Source organism: Brachyhypopomus gauderio, chromosome 3, assembly GCF_052324685.1.
Source record: "Brachyhypopomus gauderio isolate BG-103 chromosome 3, BGAUD_0.2, whole genome shotgun sequence".
Lineage (NCBI taxonomy): Eukaryota > Metazoa > Chordata > Actinopteri > Gymnotiformes > Hypopomidae > Brachyhypopomus > Brachyhypopomus gauderio.
In genome coordinates this window covers 12506546-12522780 of record NC_135213.1, presented here as the reverse complement: position 1 = coordinate 12522780, position 16235 = coordinate 12506546, and the positions used below count along the sequence as shown (strand labels likewise).

At 44.3% G+C, this 16235-nt stretch overlaps 1 protein-coding gene across 14 annotated transcripts in view; it reads right to left on the bottom strand.

The window, feature by feature from the left end:
* The window catches only part of svila (supervillin a), a 60474-nt gene that overhangs the window by 4593 nt on the left and 39646 nt on the right, over nucleotides 1-16235 (bottom strand). For 10 of the 14 annotated variants that reach the window (XM_076999590.1, XM_076999588.1, XM_076999584.1 and 7 more), the window contains 22 exons: nucleotides 13132-13345; nucleotides 12131-12260; nucleotides 10857-10901; nucleotides 10206-10274; nucleotides 9581-9631; nucleotides 9125-9293; nucleotides 8726-8812; nucleotides 8264-8350; nucleotides 7972-8149; nucleotides 7536-7708; nucleotides 6034-6189; nucleotides 5185-5321; nucleotides 4286-4433; nucleotides 3947-4092; nucleotides 3684-3859; nucleotides 2529-2685; nucleotides 1959-2152; nucleotides 1765-1847; nucleotides 1401-1549; nucleotides 1094-1202; nucleotides 307-514; nucleotides 62-195 (listed from right to left, as the gene is read on the bottom strand). In XM_076999590.1, the coding sequence (XP_076855705.1) occupies nucleotides 62-195; nucleotides 307-514; nucleotides 1094-1202; nucleotides 1401-1549; nucleotides 1765-1847; nucleotides 1959-2152; nucleotides 2529-2685; nucleotides 3684-3859; nucleotides 3947-4092; nucleotides 4286-4433; nucleotides 5185-5321; nucleotides 6034-6189; nucleotides 7536-7708; nucleotides 7972-8149; nucleotides 8264-8350; nucleotides 8726-8812; nucleotides 9125-9293; nucleotides 9581-9631; nucleotides 10206-10274; nucleotides 10857-10901; nucleotides 12131-12260; nucleotides 13132-13345 (3000 nt within the window). The remainder of the gene's footprint in view (nucleotides 1-61; nucleotides 196-306; nucleotides 515-1093; nucleotides 1203-1400; nucleotides 1550-1764; nucleotides 1848-1958; nucleotides 2153-2528; nucleotides 2686-3683; nucleotides 3860-3946; nucleotides 4093-4285; nucleotides 4434-5184; nucleotides 5322-6033; nucleotides 6190-7535; nucleotides 7709-7971; nucleotides 8150-8263; nucleotides 8351-8725; nucleotides 8813-9124; nucleotides 9294-9580; nucleotides 9632-10205; nucleotides 10275-10856; nucleotides 10902-12130; nucleotides 12261-13131; nucleotides 13346-16235) is intronic. The other 4 variants (XM_076999576.1, XM_076999579.1, XM_076999585.1 and 1 more) reach the window with 3 other exon arrangements.

The window sequence follows — 16235 nt, the reverse complement described above, 5'->3', positions numbered from 1 at the left end:
GGACATACAAGCCCACGCAAACACGCACTGTGCACATGCCCAGTGGTTTAATTCCACCCACCATGAATCATGCAGTCATATGCTTTTCGGTCACGCCTTGAAAAGGCTTCCCAGAAGCCTATTGGTTCTGTTCCTTCATCACACTCCTGGATGGTCACTTTAGTGCTACTGTGAAGCCCCGCCTCCAGTGGACAACTGACAATACAATGACAATACAAACGTGTGCAAAAGGCGTGACAACAATTATGTACGTAACATCTGTACGCGAGAGTGTACGCTAGCGTCAGAAATGATGGTTCCACTCACTGCTCTTTGATCTTGTTAGCGGTAGTACGGCCCACATCCCGTGTGTGCGCCTGGGACTTGCATCCGTGCCACAGGTATATGTTGGCTTTGGGGATGTTCAGCAGAATCATGGAGGTGCGAGAGCGCAGGCTGCTGCAGTGACACAACACCTCCAGCAGATGGCCCTCAACAGGCTTCTCTCCTCTTACGCAGTACAGCCGCCAGTCGTCTAGGGTTTACACGCAGGGATTTTGACAGCACAAAGAGTGAGAATCTCATTCTTGTGATACAAAATGAAGGAAAGCTACAAAAAGAACACCTTTGTCACAAGCCATACTAAAGCTTATTGCTGTGTACTCTTTTTGAATCAATCAAAATCAATGCTCCATAGCTAAACTACGTATTTATATTTGCACACTAAAAATTATAAATTTTATACAATATTTTTGGATTGCTATGCAGTGAAGTTTAGTGTCATAATGTCCCATGAGTCCAGGGGCTGCTGTTAGCTGGGCACTATCTGGATCAGACAGCTTTTTCCTGTTTTCACCATACAGCCGATCCGTGACTGACATGTCGGAAACAGGAATTATTTATTCTGCTCGTATTAGTCACTCCTAGTCTTCCATCCTCCTAACCTCTTATCAAGTGCCACAGCAGGATAAAAGAATGAAATGTAGTTGTTTTGGAACGTGCAAGTACATTAATAAACAAGTTTTGCTAAAATGGACTAGGAGACTAAAAGGGTGTATGAGCACTAGTCCTGGTAGAGGTCAGAGGTGCTAGAGGTCAGAGGTCAGGGACGTACGCTGGGTGTTCTCCTCCTCCTCCTCTTCTCTCTTCCCTGCGTGAATGATCATTCCTCCATTAAAGCACTGAAGGAAACAGGGCAGCTCCTTCCCCTGTGGCACCTGAAGCTGGAATACACGTGCACACACAGACCTTAATCCTTCTTATTCTTTAACGTTAGTCCTTAAGCCTTAGTCCTTAACATTAGTCCTTAACCCAGCTTTCCATGTTGGAGGGCCTATAATCGGTACGTTATGCTGCAGTTATATTGATAACTATCAAAGTGCTTAATGTTGGTAAGGTGTGGAATACGTCAGTGGGGTTACCTGTGCTCCTCTCTCCTCATCCAGCTCCACAGTGATCAGAGCGGACGTCCCCTTCTCACTAACCGTGGAGTTACGCCCCTGCCAAAAAAAATACACACACTTCTCCTTCCCTGGACCAATGATGCGTTCTGAATGCAGCCTCTTTCCAACTGAGGGGAGACAAGCACGCACACACAAACACACACACAAGATTAATCACTTTGTCATGACGCCTCACAGCGAGGTAGCTCTTTCGTTTATATGTGACGCTGGTATGCCAGTAGAGGAAATACAATCATTCAATGGTTTGGCTGTTTAGACACACTGAGGACGCAGACAAATGCGAATCACTCCCAAACCGTTATTGAGAAATCACAGTGTTCACCTGCTGTGCTGATCATAAACTTCCATTTAACAACATACGTATCTCCCTCATGGAACTGGCCAATGCTCTGCTTAGGCTGGCGACTGCAGAAGGAAACACATTAAATTACACTCACAGAACAGGATTCTGAACAGAACAAAACTTATTTTCACCATATAAAAGGCACAGTGTGCTACAACTGACGAACTCTATACCTGTAGTCAAACTCGAGAACATGCCACACATCAACGGACAGGGTGCTGATCTCGAAGTTCCGCCCGTCATCTCCCTCCACCAACCCGTAACCCCGACCCACATCGACTCCGTCCAGAACGGTCCGCACAGGTGTCCGTGACAGTGGCAACATGAGAGAGGCATTGTATGGCCGGCAATCTCCACTCTGCACCTCCTACAAAGTAAAATGTAAGTCAATAATCTCCTTTCTGAAATCCTGCAATGTCTGTATAAAATCTGTCAGTTAATATCTTTACTATTATTTTAACCATTTGTAAAATAGACGTTATTCTTGCTGATACTCAAGAACTGCACATAACTTTGCTCTTTTTCATCTATGGTGTGGAGACCAGCAGTGGGCCTGTGTTTAGAAACTGGCCCATGATTAATGAGGGAGCAGGCAGCTGAGAAACTGGGCATGCTCAGAGATGATGGACTACAGTGTGCAACTGTAGCCCTATAAAACACGCCTGCAAGACGGGTGGATTTAACACAGTGGCTAATGAGGAGAGAAGGAAGGTGAAAGAGCAGAAAGAATAGACCTTTCAGACCTGCGGTACCTTTTGTTCAATAGCTTGTGTGTCACCGTTCTTCTTTGAAGCTTTACTGGAGTCATTCCAGTCTAGGAACTTCTCCTTAAACAGCGTGGTCTCGTTATGCTGTGTAAGCCTACCAAACACTGCCCAGTCTGGACGGCCCTGTCCTTTCCTAACACACACACACACACACACACACACACACACACACACACACACACACACACACACACACACACACACACAAACACGGAGAGAGAACAATAAATAACAGCAGGTATGGAAAAGTATACAGACAGAGACAGCTGCATTAAAGGGTATGAAAGAGGAACAAGGAGGAGTGTTTGAGAAAATAGAGAAAGACAGTTTTAAAAGCCCTTCATTTAGGACCCAATACCAGAGGAGTTAACAGACTGAAAACTGCAATAGGATTGACAGTAATCACTAGCTTCCCTGTATCTTTACTCACACAAAACATGGATCTACACACAGTTCCCATCAAAGCCACATATGTTCCATGTGCATAGGTAGAAGACTAATTCATCCTTTACTCATAATCCTTTATACATGATTCTACATTCTTCACATGCTCATCTAGAAGACTTCCAAATCGCTAACTTTGCTCAGCTCACCAAAACACATTTAGCATGTCGAGCTTTAGAGAACCAGCACCCAAAACTAAACAGAGCATGGTCAAATGTTGATGGTAACCCTCAAATAACTCCCACCAGGACCTCCAAATGGAGAAATCAGTCTGGTACGACCAGAGAAAGCATGATGCACAACATCAAGGCCATTACAGAAAATACAGAGTGCAGAATCAGGCGGATTGAACTTTGAATGGGAGAGGAATGGTGTGGGGTGTTTTTGCCAAATTGAAGCTCTCTGTATCATGTTTTAGGCACTGCTATGAGTAACCAAGACCTGTTTATCTAAAACAAAGATTCTTGGCTGGTGCTCTGACAGGAGCCTCTGCTCCCAAATTCATTCCTCCCAACACCAACAGAGCACATCTCCATGTCACATCTTTAAAAGGCTCCTGATGCTAAAATGAGCTATTACGCTGCACTGACAACACTGTGCAGAGCACGTAAACAACAGTGGGCAGCTGCGTGCATGCCAGTCCAACAAGCCTCAGTGCCCCTTCTGCCCAGGCTGGGAAGGGCTCACCTGGGGATGAGGGAGTTGCAGTCTCCTGGGTCCAGGGGGTTGATATCGCAGGTTGTGTAGTCAAAAGTCTCGTTCCACAGATGCTTGGCCAGCTGAAAGGCCAACTTCCTCTGCGCTAGGGTCACCTCTTTACCATGCCACACATACACCTCACTGCCAAAATCAAACACCAGCACCTAAACACACACACACCACACACTTCTTAAATTCACATTCATTAAGCACTTGTTATGGTTTATTGGCTGTGATGGGCGGAGCCTGACCTCTGTAGGGTGGAGCAAGGTGCAGCGTGGCATTCTACCCCAGTAATCATCGTCGGGCACCAACTTGTCCGCCTGCAGCCTGTAGATACAGTTCGTCTCCACTATGGCGCTCTCATAGAACTCGTCCTCCTCCGGAGTCCCTGCGGCTGTGGCATTAAAGCACACGAGACCTCCGTTATTACACGCTGGGAACTGCTCTCAGATCAGCCCTCACCATCCACGTCCTTCAACAGTGCTGCATGGGGAGCTCAGACACCATCACACGTGTGCTTCAGGAGCCCCATCTCCAGCACACAGGCATGCATGACTATGGCAGAAGACCAGGATGGAGCGTATTGCCTTGGTAGCTGCTCTGTCCTCCCACGACCCTCCAGAAGTCCTTGGCTGCGTGGCTGTGTGTGTTGATGCCCTCTTCTATGACCTGCACATGCGAGGCCCTGCAGCCCAGGTCACGTTTGGTCTGGATGAAGGTCGCCAGCTCGGAAGCCTGCAGAGAGATGTTGTTTACCTTCAACTTGGAGCAGGCCAAGAAAGAAAGAGAGCAAGCAAGAGAGAGAGAGAGTAAGAGCGAGAGAGAGAGATGCCTTCTACCTGCCCAGATCATTTTATTATACATAACTCAAAGTTTACTACATAATCCCTTGAAAGGTTAAAAGTAAGTAAAGACTGTGAAATTGCTGCAGGGGGCCTTTGTCAGATGTGGGCCAAATTCAACCCCATACAGCGTGATCTCTGTCTTTTAAAAGCATGACTATGCGACGGTTCTTTTCACAAACATCTTTGAGATGTTTCCTGTCTTTTACAACCAACATCCTGCCTTGGTGTGATGTCAAAGCAGCACTGTGGTTAGATGACTTCCGACACGTCAAACATGAATGTGAACAGAGCCATTTCAATGAATATGAACAAAGCTATTTAAATGCTGCAAGCAGAAATATTTTGTGTTTTCTTCATCAGTTGCAACTTTTGTGTACTGCCATTTGTGTACTGCCAAAAATGCGCAGTACTACATCCGATTTCCATTTAAATAAATAGATAGATAAATAAAGCCTTGCTCTGAGTGTCACATTCCCCATCCATTAAAGGACATCATTATGTAGGAGTACATAAGCAGGCATACGTAGTGATTTTGGTGTTTAGTTTCCTTCACCAATCAGGCTGCCTTGATGTAAACATGCACGTCATTAAGGACGTTGTGCTCTCGTGCGTGCACGAGTGTCATCTCCACCAACACTCACCTTGGCCTTCTCAATCACGTTCGCAAACTCTCCGATCCAGATGAAGCAGTGGTGGGGTGTGACCAGGAGGAAGCAATCGCCACTGTTCAGGGACGAAGCTCTGGGCTCCACTAACCTGGTCTGGACATGCCGTCGACCTAAAATTTAATAAATAATAAAACATTTTTAAAATGGGGGGGGGGGGGGGGGGGGGGGGCATGTCAGTCCTGCACTTGTGCCACAGAGCCACTATAACTACCCAGAAGGCCCTGAACAGTTACAGCGTGTTCCCATCATTCTACACTGAAGAAAGGCACGCAGTAAACACACTGATGGATTAGTGCTCTTAAACACAAGGACAGAACCTAGACTGGGCAAGCCTGCGACAGGACCCTGAGATGCAACATACTCCACCAGAGGTGTATAATCCAGGTTCAGAAAGTAAAAGTCCTCACCAGGATTTGGCTCAAGCTTGCTAGATTTTCTAATTAGTGCAATCCAGGTAAAATTAGTGGAATCAACACAATCCAGGAAGCCTGAGCAAAATCTTGGTGAGGACCTTTACTTTCTGCATCTGGAATTAACACCTCTGTACTCTACTAATAAAATATGTACATAACCTACTTATAAAATATATGCTTATAGAGCAAATACTCATACTTATTCTACTTAAAGAGCATATACTCTCACATACTCTACTCTGATTAAGACACTACTTGAGTTCATAATTCTTATGACTAAGGTGATTGCCAAAAAGGTTAAATGGATATCTACGTGGTCTGTATTCATATTGCAAGTCTGCATTAGTAAGCATGCTTGGTTAATGCTAGATGGCATTGACCTTTGAGTCATTGCCATTAAGTCACTGACCTTTGACCTGCATGAGCATGGTAGTCTTGTAGGGCATGTGGCTGTTGTGGGAGCTCTGCTCAGATATATTCACACTGCGTAGATTTACACTGCTGAAGTTCTCCTTACTGGCCAAACCAGCCAGAGCCACAGCAGAGAATCCACTGTTCTTACTCACTGACAGAGGGGGAGAGGGAGAGAGAGGGAGATTTCAAATTCACAAATACCAGTTTGAATTTGGCTCAATATATTACAGTCTATAATAGAACTGAGACTGCTGTATGGCTGAGGTGAAGGGCTCACTCTCAAATAAAAAAAGAACAAACACCCAGCTGATATTATGCACTACAAAATTAGGTAAAAATAAATACCACTTGCAGAGGTGAATTAGCCCAATTATATTACTCTATCATTCGGTTACTATCCCCCAGTGTTAACAGTATTTAATAACCCTTAGATGAATTTTGAGTAACATTTGAAAAATGTACCACTAACCATCACTTACTACAAAGCCCTACAATACCAATAGCTGGGCAGAGAAGACAGCACAAATAAAATTTATTTTACAGACTCCGAGATGATACACCCCAAATATATATACACCCACATATGCCTGCCACAGCGAGCAGCCCCCCCCCCCCCCCCCCCCCCCCCCACACACACACACACTTTATTTCACTGTTTATAAACACATATCTAATTATCAATTGTTTTGTCTCATTATTTCCCATCTTTACCCTCTTGACTTCTTTCAAATATGATTTCATACCAATTACAGTTCAAATAAAGTCAATCATTAAAACAGAATTCTTCATTTCCTTAATTACAAAGGTTCATTTATGCTGCTTTACTGTAATACTGCTTTGGCAAAGCTGTAATTGAATATTCAGCTAGAGAGAGAGAGAGAGAGAGAGAGAGAGAGAGAGAGAGAGAGAGAGAGAGAGAGAGAGAGAGAGAGAGAGAGAGAGAGAGAGAGAGAGAGAGAGAGAGAGAGAGAGAGAGAGAGAGAGAGAGAGAGAGAGAGAGAGCCATCATATGGCAGACAGTAAGAACTGGGGGGAGGGGCTAAATATCTTGCAAATCTACATATGTGAACTGAAGCGAAAACAAATTTAAACAAATACAGGAAACAGGCACATGGTAATACAGCCCAGTCATAGTTCCTGTTTCCTTCTACACTACTGCCTACACTACAATAACAGAGTGGCTGCACTCAGAGTTTTTCATGTGAAGATTTATGTTAGCAACACAATGCCAGATATATATGGTACTTGGGGCAGAAAAAACAAAAACATGTGCACACGCACGCACACACACACAGAGAGACTGATGGTCCTCACCATGCACCCAGAAACAGCCACAAACGGCCTGTGATTCACACAGCCATCAGCAGGGTCCCACCCCAGCACCACCCGTGCAGCCCAGCACTGAGCCTTTACTCCTTCTCCACCCGCCTCCATCACTCACTCTCCTCCTCCTCCACCACTCACTCTTCTCCTCCTCCACCCGCTTCCATCACTCACTCTTCTCCTCCTTCATCCTCTTGCTCTCCAGCAGGCCCACGTTGAGTCTGGACTCCGTGTACTCTCGTCTGAGGTCGTGGCGGGCGGCCAGCTGCTTCAGAGGGTTCCTCGACGCCTGCACGTTCCGTGCCGGACGCACTGCCCGCTTATGCTGCACCATCTCAGAGGTCAGTCTGGAAAGCACCCAGGTCAAAGGTCAGGATACACAATGCTGCTTGCAGGGTGCAGCCAGACTACATCTGCAGTCTCAGGTTTGGTGATCAGCCAACGTGTTATTCTGGTATACTTGTAATGCTTAGTTTACTTCTGCTAATACAGTAGCATCCAACATAATACCTTATGTCAACATCCTAAATAATGATGGTCAATGTAAAGTTGAAAGTTCAAAGTTGCCACCTTCCCATTTGCCTAAGTTAGTAATTTTAACTGGCCTTACTTGGGCATCTGAGCTCCAAAGATGGTGTCAAAGTCATCATCGATCTCCACTTTGCTGGCAACGTTCACGAGCTCCTCTGTGTGTTTGTAAAACTTATCAAAGCAATCGTCGTCCATGGACATGACCTCCTTAACTGACTTCTCAGTGACTGTAAGCGTGGTCTCCTGAAGTCCATCCACTGGGTGTCAAAGATAGAGGAAACAATTGAAGAGGTTATAAGGTGCAGATTTGAGCAGGTAGATTTAGCACAGCAGTGCACACACACGGGGGCAGCTGGACCGGACCTGCTCACCTTTACTGTTCAGCCGACCCAGGAAGGACTCCAACCTCTCCAACTTCACGTCTGACTCCACTTTCATGTCCTGCTTGACCTCAATCTCTGAATAGGCGTTAAACACGAGGGAAATATTACAGAATGTGATAAGACAAAGCACAAATGAATTATGATTAGAAGCACATTATTCACAGTTCTTTGGTTGGCTTTGAAAATGACATCCATTGGTGTTTTTCTTTTTTTGCCATTTTGCTATGTTCATATCAGAGAGGTTGTGGGTGCAGAACACACAAACATTGCATTGCAGCTTAATGTGCTGTAACAGGAAGAACCTATTTTTGTTCAAAATAAATAAATAGCAACCCTTTTAATCCACCAAATTATTTTCTGTATTATATGTCAGATTTTACATGATAAAAATGCTATTATGCAGCATGTGTGTATGTGTGTGTGTGTGTGTGTGTGTGTGTATTTCCTTACCTTCCTGGGGTTTAGAAATGGCGTTCTTGTTTTTAATGGTAGCAGGAGACAGTACTGGGTTTTCAAGCACAGCAGGGGCTGCCAGTCCTGAGACACAGAGCAGAGTGTCTGGAATGACTCAACCACTCAAAGACTACATAACCATGACCTCTACAACACAATGAAATGCCATATATAGTTATATTCTTTACATTTTTGCTTGGAGGTAATACTAGCTAATCCTTAACACATGGCAGGAAATTCAGAACTGTCCTGTTCTATTGACGGAAAGTGGGATTTATCATTTAATTCAAGTCAAATGAGTCATAGTTTTGCTGTAGGGAGATCTGGGAGATGATATGTAAAAAAAAAAAAAAAAAAAACCCTAAACATAAATATATGCATTGCACATTGTCTGACCTTTCTTGACCATACGTCCAGCCACGGTGAACTGGGTGGAGTCATTGGCGGCTCCCTGACCTTTGACCTTCCAGACATTCTCTTGAGCTGTGATGAGCTGCTTGCGGTCCTGGATGGACATTTGCATGTGTTCAGCCCTCTGGACCTGCTCTTCCTCCCCAACCATCCTCTGAACAAGAGCAGCAAACAAAGACAAACTTACCACAACATCTCAAAGACTCATTCATGTTCACATTCAGCAATGATGACTTTTGCAAATTGATTTCATTTTGGATGAAAAACCCCCAAAGAAACAATCCTTGCTTTGCCGTTTTCCTTCCAATGCTTTTAAACCTTTGATGTGCTGTGAAGACAGAGTCCTGTGCACCACAGCTAGTGCCATCGTTGGGTGCATGTGTGTGTGTCTGTGTGTGTGTGTGTGTGTGTGTGTGTGTGCTGGTGCATGATATAGGGCACCTTCCGTCTCCAGGGGTGACGCTCATCAGCCCGCCCAAGCAGGGGTTTGGCCTCCACGGGAGGGACAGAGGTGCAGCAATAATAGACGTGCAGGGGTGATAGAAGAGTAGAAAGAGAGGGATGAAAACAAGCAGTGTAGACCAGAGAGGCTCTTAAAACACAGCAAAGGCCAGACAACCCCTCACACTTCACCCCATCAATCCCTAATGAGTATCTGTGCCAGCGTATCCATGCAGTATGAGCACAAGCTCTGTGCTGTTAGGTATGTGTTGTGTGTGCGTGTGTGTGTGTGTGTGTGTGTGTGTGAAGAGACAGAATGTTAGCTCTGTGCTAACTCTTCTGATGGAGACTAAGTGTTCTGGTAAACAGTTAAATGGTGCCTCTGAGCGTTCAGAGCCTCTATGGTCGACAGAGGAAAGCCAGGTGAGCTCAGATATGAAGGACGAAGAGCAAAACTAAGGAAAGGTCATCCACTGGGGAGAATTGCATGGCACAGACATGGGGCACTTCAGTGCCATGAGAGACGGTACACATGAAGGACCGCTTTAGTGGTTCAACTGGGCCCATTTCTCGAGAGCGTCTACGAGCGAGGTGAGTACGGCGATACCCACGGTCTCCCGCTCACCTGCGGCGGAGGGTCGATGGGGTCCAGAGTCTCAGAGGCACAGGACAGAGTGGAAGAAAAGACAGGCTCCTTCAGAGATGAAGACATGGAGGGGTAAAGACAGACATGATAGAGAGATGCAAAAGAAAGGATGGATGAAGGAGCGAAAGCCGCCGACATACAGATGACGTCTACGTAGAGTAGCGATACCGACAAAAACACGAAAAGAACAAACGGTTATTTTATATTGCTGAAGTGAGCAACAAAAACATTACAATGCAAAACAAATGGTTAGCTGCAAAGCCCTAGACAGGGAATATGTAAAAGTGTCCGAAATAAAACAGGATCGGAGCTTTAAAAAAAAAAAAAAAAAAAAAGACACATAATATTTGTGTTTACTATTTACTACAGTCCAAAGCTAAGTATCACACAATGGCTGCAATGACAGTATAGCAAGGCCATTAATCTGAGGTCAAAATTATGTCATGACGGAGATAACTGGGAGACCAACATCCAGTCTGACTGTATGGATGCCATTAGTTTAGCAACACGACAGGAACCAGTAAATCCATCACAAGCAAGGGGGAAGGGTCACGGATAACCACAACAGCAGGGTAGAAACAGTAGTACAGCACACCGTCAGCATAACATCAAACACACACTCAGTCTTACCCAGAGCTGATCAGATACTGCAAAGTCATCGAGAATTCCATTGCCCTAAAAAATGGGGTTAAACGAATAAGGCCAAGAATGGTCTTGGAAACCATAGGCTAACAATACCACTGGCCCTACCACTGGTAAAAGTCTCTCTTCTCTGTGAAAACCCTTCCTGATTCCTCCTTGTCATTTTTTTTTGTCCAAAAGATGAAAGACCAAGCATGTAAATAACCGAGGGAGAATGGGAACTCTGTTCTTCATCAAACCTGCCATAACATCTCATTAAACACCAAACGCTGACTAAACTGACAAAGGCGACCAAAAAAGGAAAATATCACGTGTACCAGATATTCCACTGCACACAGGAAAACATTAGGACACCTCTGAGTAAAAACAAACATTATGACAGATTTGTACTCCAGTGATGGAATAAAAAGCCAACATATCAATATTCTTCTAAATATATGCATCTCAAACAACACCAGGACTATTTCGACACTGATAAACTACTCTTTCTAGCTTTGCAGAGTCAGGAAAATGAATTAGAACAAATAACATAAATGAATTATGTTATTTACTTGTATAGTCACACACACCATTCTTGCCATTGTGCGGGTGCTGCGTTGAGTCCTGCTAAACCAGATTACAGGGCTCAGGCCATTTGCTTATTCTCACCTGTTTTAATGTTGAAGTGTTTTTCTATTCTTGATCTTGTACAGTATAATAGGAATGTATTAAGACCCACGTATAACACCAGCATTCTTATAACCCCACTCATGCCTTACTGTCTGGACAGTGTGTTTGTTAAGACAGCATATATCTGCTTAAGGGGAGGACACATCAAATATAAAGGATTAAGAAGCTTTAGATTTTGCAGTAGAGAGGATAAACAAAACAAAATACAAAGATTGAAAATAAATTACAAGAAAATAAATTCCAATTAGAATATGAGTGAATGTTGTTATACAGCCTAATACAAAACACACAACCACCCTTGGTTTATAAATTCCACTTCTTCACATCATCAACTAAAACAGGCAGCAGGGAATCTAGGGAGAATTTTCCCCACCACTGCCAGAGGCCTGTGATAACCATCCATTAAAAATGGTTAGGTGAGAAGCAACAATACCTCTCTTATTGCATCTGCAAATAATCTTTGTTTATTTTTAAACTTTTAATTAAAGTTTATATATAGTGTGCATTTAGAGGTCAGTAGAATATATAAAGAACTTTAGAATGTTGAGTTTCATCCAATAAGTGCTTAAACTTTATTTCATTTGAGGAATTACCTTCTTCTTAAAGGTCTGCTCCACCTCCCAGAGCTGAGCATGCCTCTCTGAAATGGCCACTTTCACAACATCCTGTTTATTGATCCTGTTTCTCCAGTCTTCCTCACTGCTCTTCTTCAGCTGAGCCAGCCTGGCGCACACACACACGTACACACGTATTAGACCAAGCCAAACAGAAGCAATAACAGACAGGGGAGGGTGGAGGGACAGAGTGCCCAGCAGGAGTGATGGAGTAGGATGGAGCAGTATTGGAGTGCAGGGAGAGCCATACAAAGTGAGGAAATGTGGTTACTGCATCATATCAGTCAATTTACAGTCCTATTTGTTTACGCCAGCAAGTCTCTGGTGGCATTAGATAACCCCCTGCTGTCCATCACATGTACAACACCATGGCAACAGAACACAGTCTGACATCAGCTCAACACCATATCCACCATTATGTCGGCAAGATGCAAAGTCACTTTTACAAACAGTCAGAAGCTGAAAAATCATGACCTCAGGCTGCACTGACACCGTGATGTCAGGACCACGCACGCAAGAAAAGATTTATTGCTTTCTCACTCACACGTCTATCTCATGATAATCTTTACTTAATTACCTCAAACAAGCTTTATGGTGTACAGATGGAGTTTCAGCTACATCACAAAAAGCTAAAACCAATCTGGTCAGTCTTCCTCTCTCTCCTTCTTGGTCTCTGTCTGTCCGTAAAATTAGGTCACACATCCACACACTTGCAATAACTATCTTTGCGCTAGCATCATTACTCAAGGTTTGTCTCCACTTCAAAATGTACGGTAGGACTATAGTGTCCAGGAAGCTTTAACATCTGTAAACAAACCAGTTTGGATCGTAATGAACAAGCACATGTTTAAAACTCTTCACAGCCTTATATCGAGATGCTTCAGGGGTCCTAGCACTTCCAACAGAAAAACTGTTATGCTGAAGTGATGTAGTTTAAAGTGTGTTCAAGCACAGATGAGTACACAGTTAAAGCAGCCCACCTGTCTTGGATGGACATCTGCTGGGATGACATGATGTTCAAGAGCTCGTCCGCCTCTCCTGGGCACAAGTCCCTCTCTCTTTCACCGTCTTCTGCAGCGGGCCTGTGGGACTCGGGCGACTGCAGTGTGTGTGTGTGAGCCTGTGTGTGCTGTGTGAGAGAGGACTGTGCAGCCGCTGCTATGCCTCTCGCTGCTACTGTCTGCTCGGGAAGACCTGTTACAGACAAAACCCATGCACACACGCGCGCGCACACACACACACACACACACACACACAGGAAGCTCTTAGGACAACCCAGTGGCTGAGCTCAGTGAGGCAGAAGAGTGAGAGAGACTGACACACACACACACACACACACACACACTCAAACGCATGCACACATACACCCACAACATTAGAACATTAGGGTGGGGTGAGACACCGAAACCACCCCATGACATTTTTTAAATTTATTTGATCCGATTTACATAAAAAGTGCATAATGGAACAACATACATACGTACACACACACACACACACACACACACACACACACACACACACACACACACACACACACACACACACACACACACACACACACACACACAGTAGATTCAGGTAGAGGAAACGTGCAGAAGCACATAAGGACATGAACCACAGATGCTGCAGGAAATGGCGGGTCACGCGGTGCAGTGCGAGACGTGTCGTCTCTTTCTCTGCGACATCACTGGAGTTTCATAGTCAGACATACGCATCATACCAAAACAAAGCTGCATGTGTTAGAGAGAGAGATAGCCTGGGCTCCACTGGGCTCCACAGTGCACACTCAGCAGAGTCAACCCACAGGACGGAAGAACAGAGCAGAGCAAAAAACAAACAAATCACAGCACAGCACACACACACACAGCACACACACACACACAACACATACACACACACACACACACACACACAGACCACATTATTAGGTACAGCTTACTAGCATTGGGTTGGACAACCTTTTGCTTTCAGAACTACCTTAATTTTTCATGGCATAGGTTCTACAAGGTTCTACAAGGAGATTTTGGTTCACATTGACATAACCACACTATGCAATAACACGACCACCATCAGCTCTGGACTGTTAATACACAAAACAGGATGGATCCATGCTTTCGTGTTGTTTACACCAAAATCTGATCGCAGCTGAAATCTAGACATCTCAGACCAAACACCATTTTTCCAATCTTCTGTCAGCCAAGAACAGGCCACTGAAGACATAGGTTGTACTGGATCACCAAAATTGCACAGCAGAAGTGGCACCTGGTGTGTGTTGCTATTGCCCATCTGCTTCAAGGTCCGTTGTGCATTCAGAGATGCAAGTGAGAAAAGTATTTGAACACCCTGCAACTTTACAAGTTCTCCCACTTAGAAATCATGAAGGGGTCTGAAGTTTATCTTAGGTGCATGTCCATAGTGAAAGACATAATAATAATAATAATAATAAACCCTGGAAATCAGAATGTATGATTTTTTTTTTTTTTTTTTTGCGCAATAGATATTTGAACACCTGCCTATCAGCAAAAATTCTGGCCCTCAAAGACCTGTTAGTCCGCCTCTAAAAAGTCCACCTCCACTCCATTAATTATTCTAAATTAGAAGCACCTGTTTGAGGTCGTTAGCTGCATCAAGACACCTGTCCACCCCACACAATCAGTAAGACTACAACTACTAACATGGCTAAGACCAAAGAGATGTCCAGAGACAAATGTGTAGACCTATGAGGAAATTGCCAAGCAGCTTGGTGAAAAAATATCAATTGTTGGAGCAATTATTAGAAAATGGAAGAAGCTAAACAGGACTGTCGGTCTCCCTCGGACTGGGGCTCCATGCAAGATCTCACCTGGTGTAGCAATGATCCTAAGAAAGGTGAGGAATCAGCCCAGAACTACACAGGAGGAACTGGTCAATGACCTAAAGAGAGCTGGCACCACTGTTTCCAAGGTTATGGTGGGTAATACACCAAGACGTCACAGCATAGCATAGAAGGTTCCCCTGCTTAAATCAGCACATGTCCAGGCCCGTCTTAAGTTTGTCCATGACAATTTGGATGATCCAGAAGAGTCATGGGAGAAAGTTCTGTGGTCAGAAGAGACCAAAATAGAAATGTTTGGTCGTAATTCCACTCGCCGTGTTTGGAGGACAAAGAATGATGAGTACCATCCCAAAAACACCGTCCCTACTGTGAAGCATGGGGGTGGAAGCATCATGTTTTGGAGATGTTTTCTGCACATGGGACAGGACTACTGCACTGTATTAAGGAGAGGATGACCGGGGCCATGTACTGGGTGATTTTGGGGAACAACCTCCTTCTCTCTGTTAGATCATTGAAGATGGGTCATGGCTGGGTCTTTTAAGCACTTTGAATTGCCAGTGTGTATGAAAGGTGCTGTATAAATTAACTTGCCTTTCAACATGAAAATGACCCAAAGCACACAGCTAGGATAACCAAGGAGTGGCTCTGTAAGAAGCATATTAAGGTTCTGGAGTGGCCTAGCCAGTGTCCAGACTTAAACCCTATAGAAAATCTTTGGAGGCAGCTCAAACTCCGCGTTTCTCAGTGACAGCCCAGAAACCTGACTGATCTGGAGAAGATCTGTGTGGAGGAATGGGCCAAAATCCCTGCTGCAGTGTGCGCACACCTGGTGAAAAACTACAGGAAACGTTTGACCTCTAATTGCAAACAAAAGGTTACTGTACCAAATATTAACATTGATTTTCACAGGTGTACAAATACTTATTTGCAGCAGTAACATAAATTATGTAAAAAATCGTACTTATTTCCAATTTATTTATTTATTTTTTATTATGTCTCATGAGATTGTTTCACAGTGGACATGCACCTAAGAGTTATAATTTCTAAGTGGGGGAACTTGCAAACTTGCAGGGTGTTCAAATACTTATTTTACTCACTGTGCCCCAGTTGTAAAGAGTGGAGAGTTACTGTTGCCTTTCTATCTGCTCAGACCAGTCCGGCCATTCTCCTCTAACCTGGGGCAACAACAAGGCATTTTTGCCCAAAGTACTGCTGCAGACTGAACCTTTTCTCTGTGAATCGCAGTCAATCACTCAGACCAGCCCG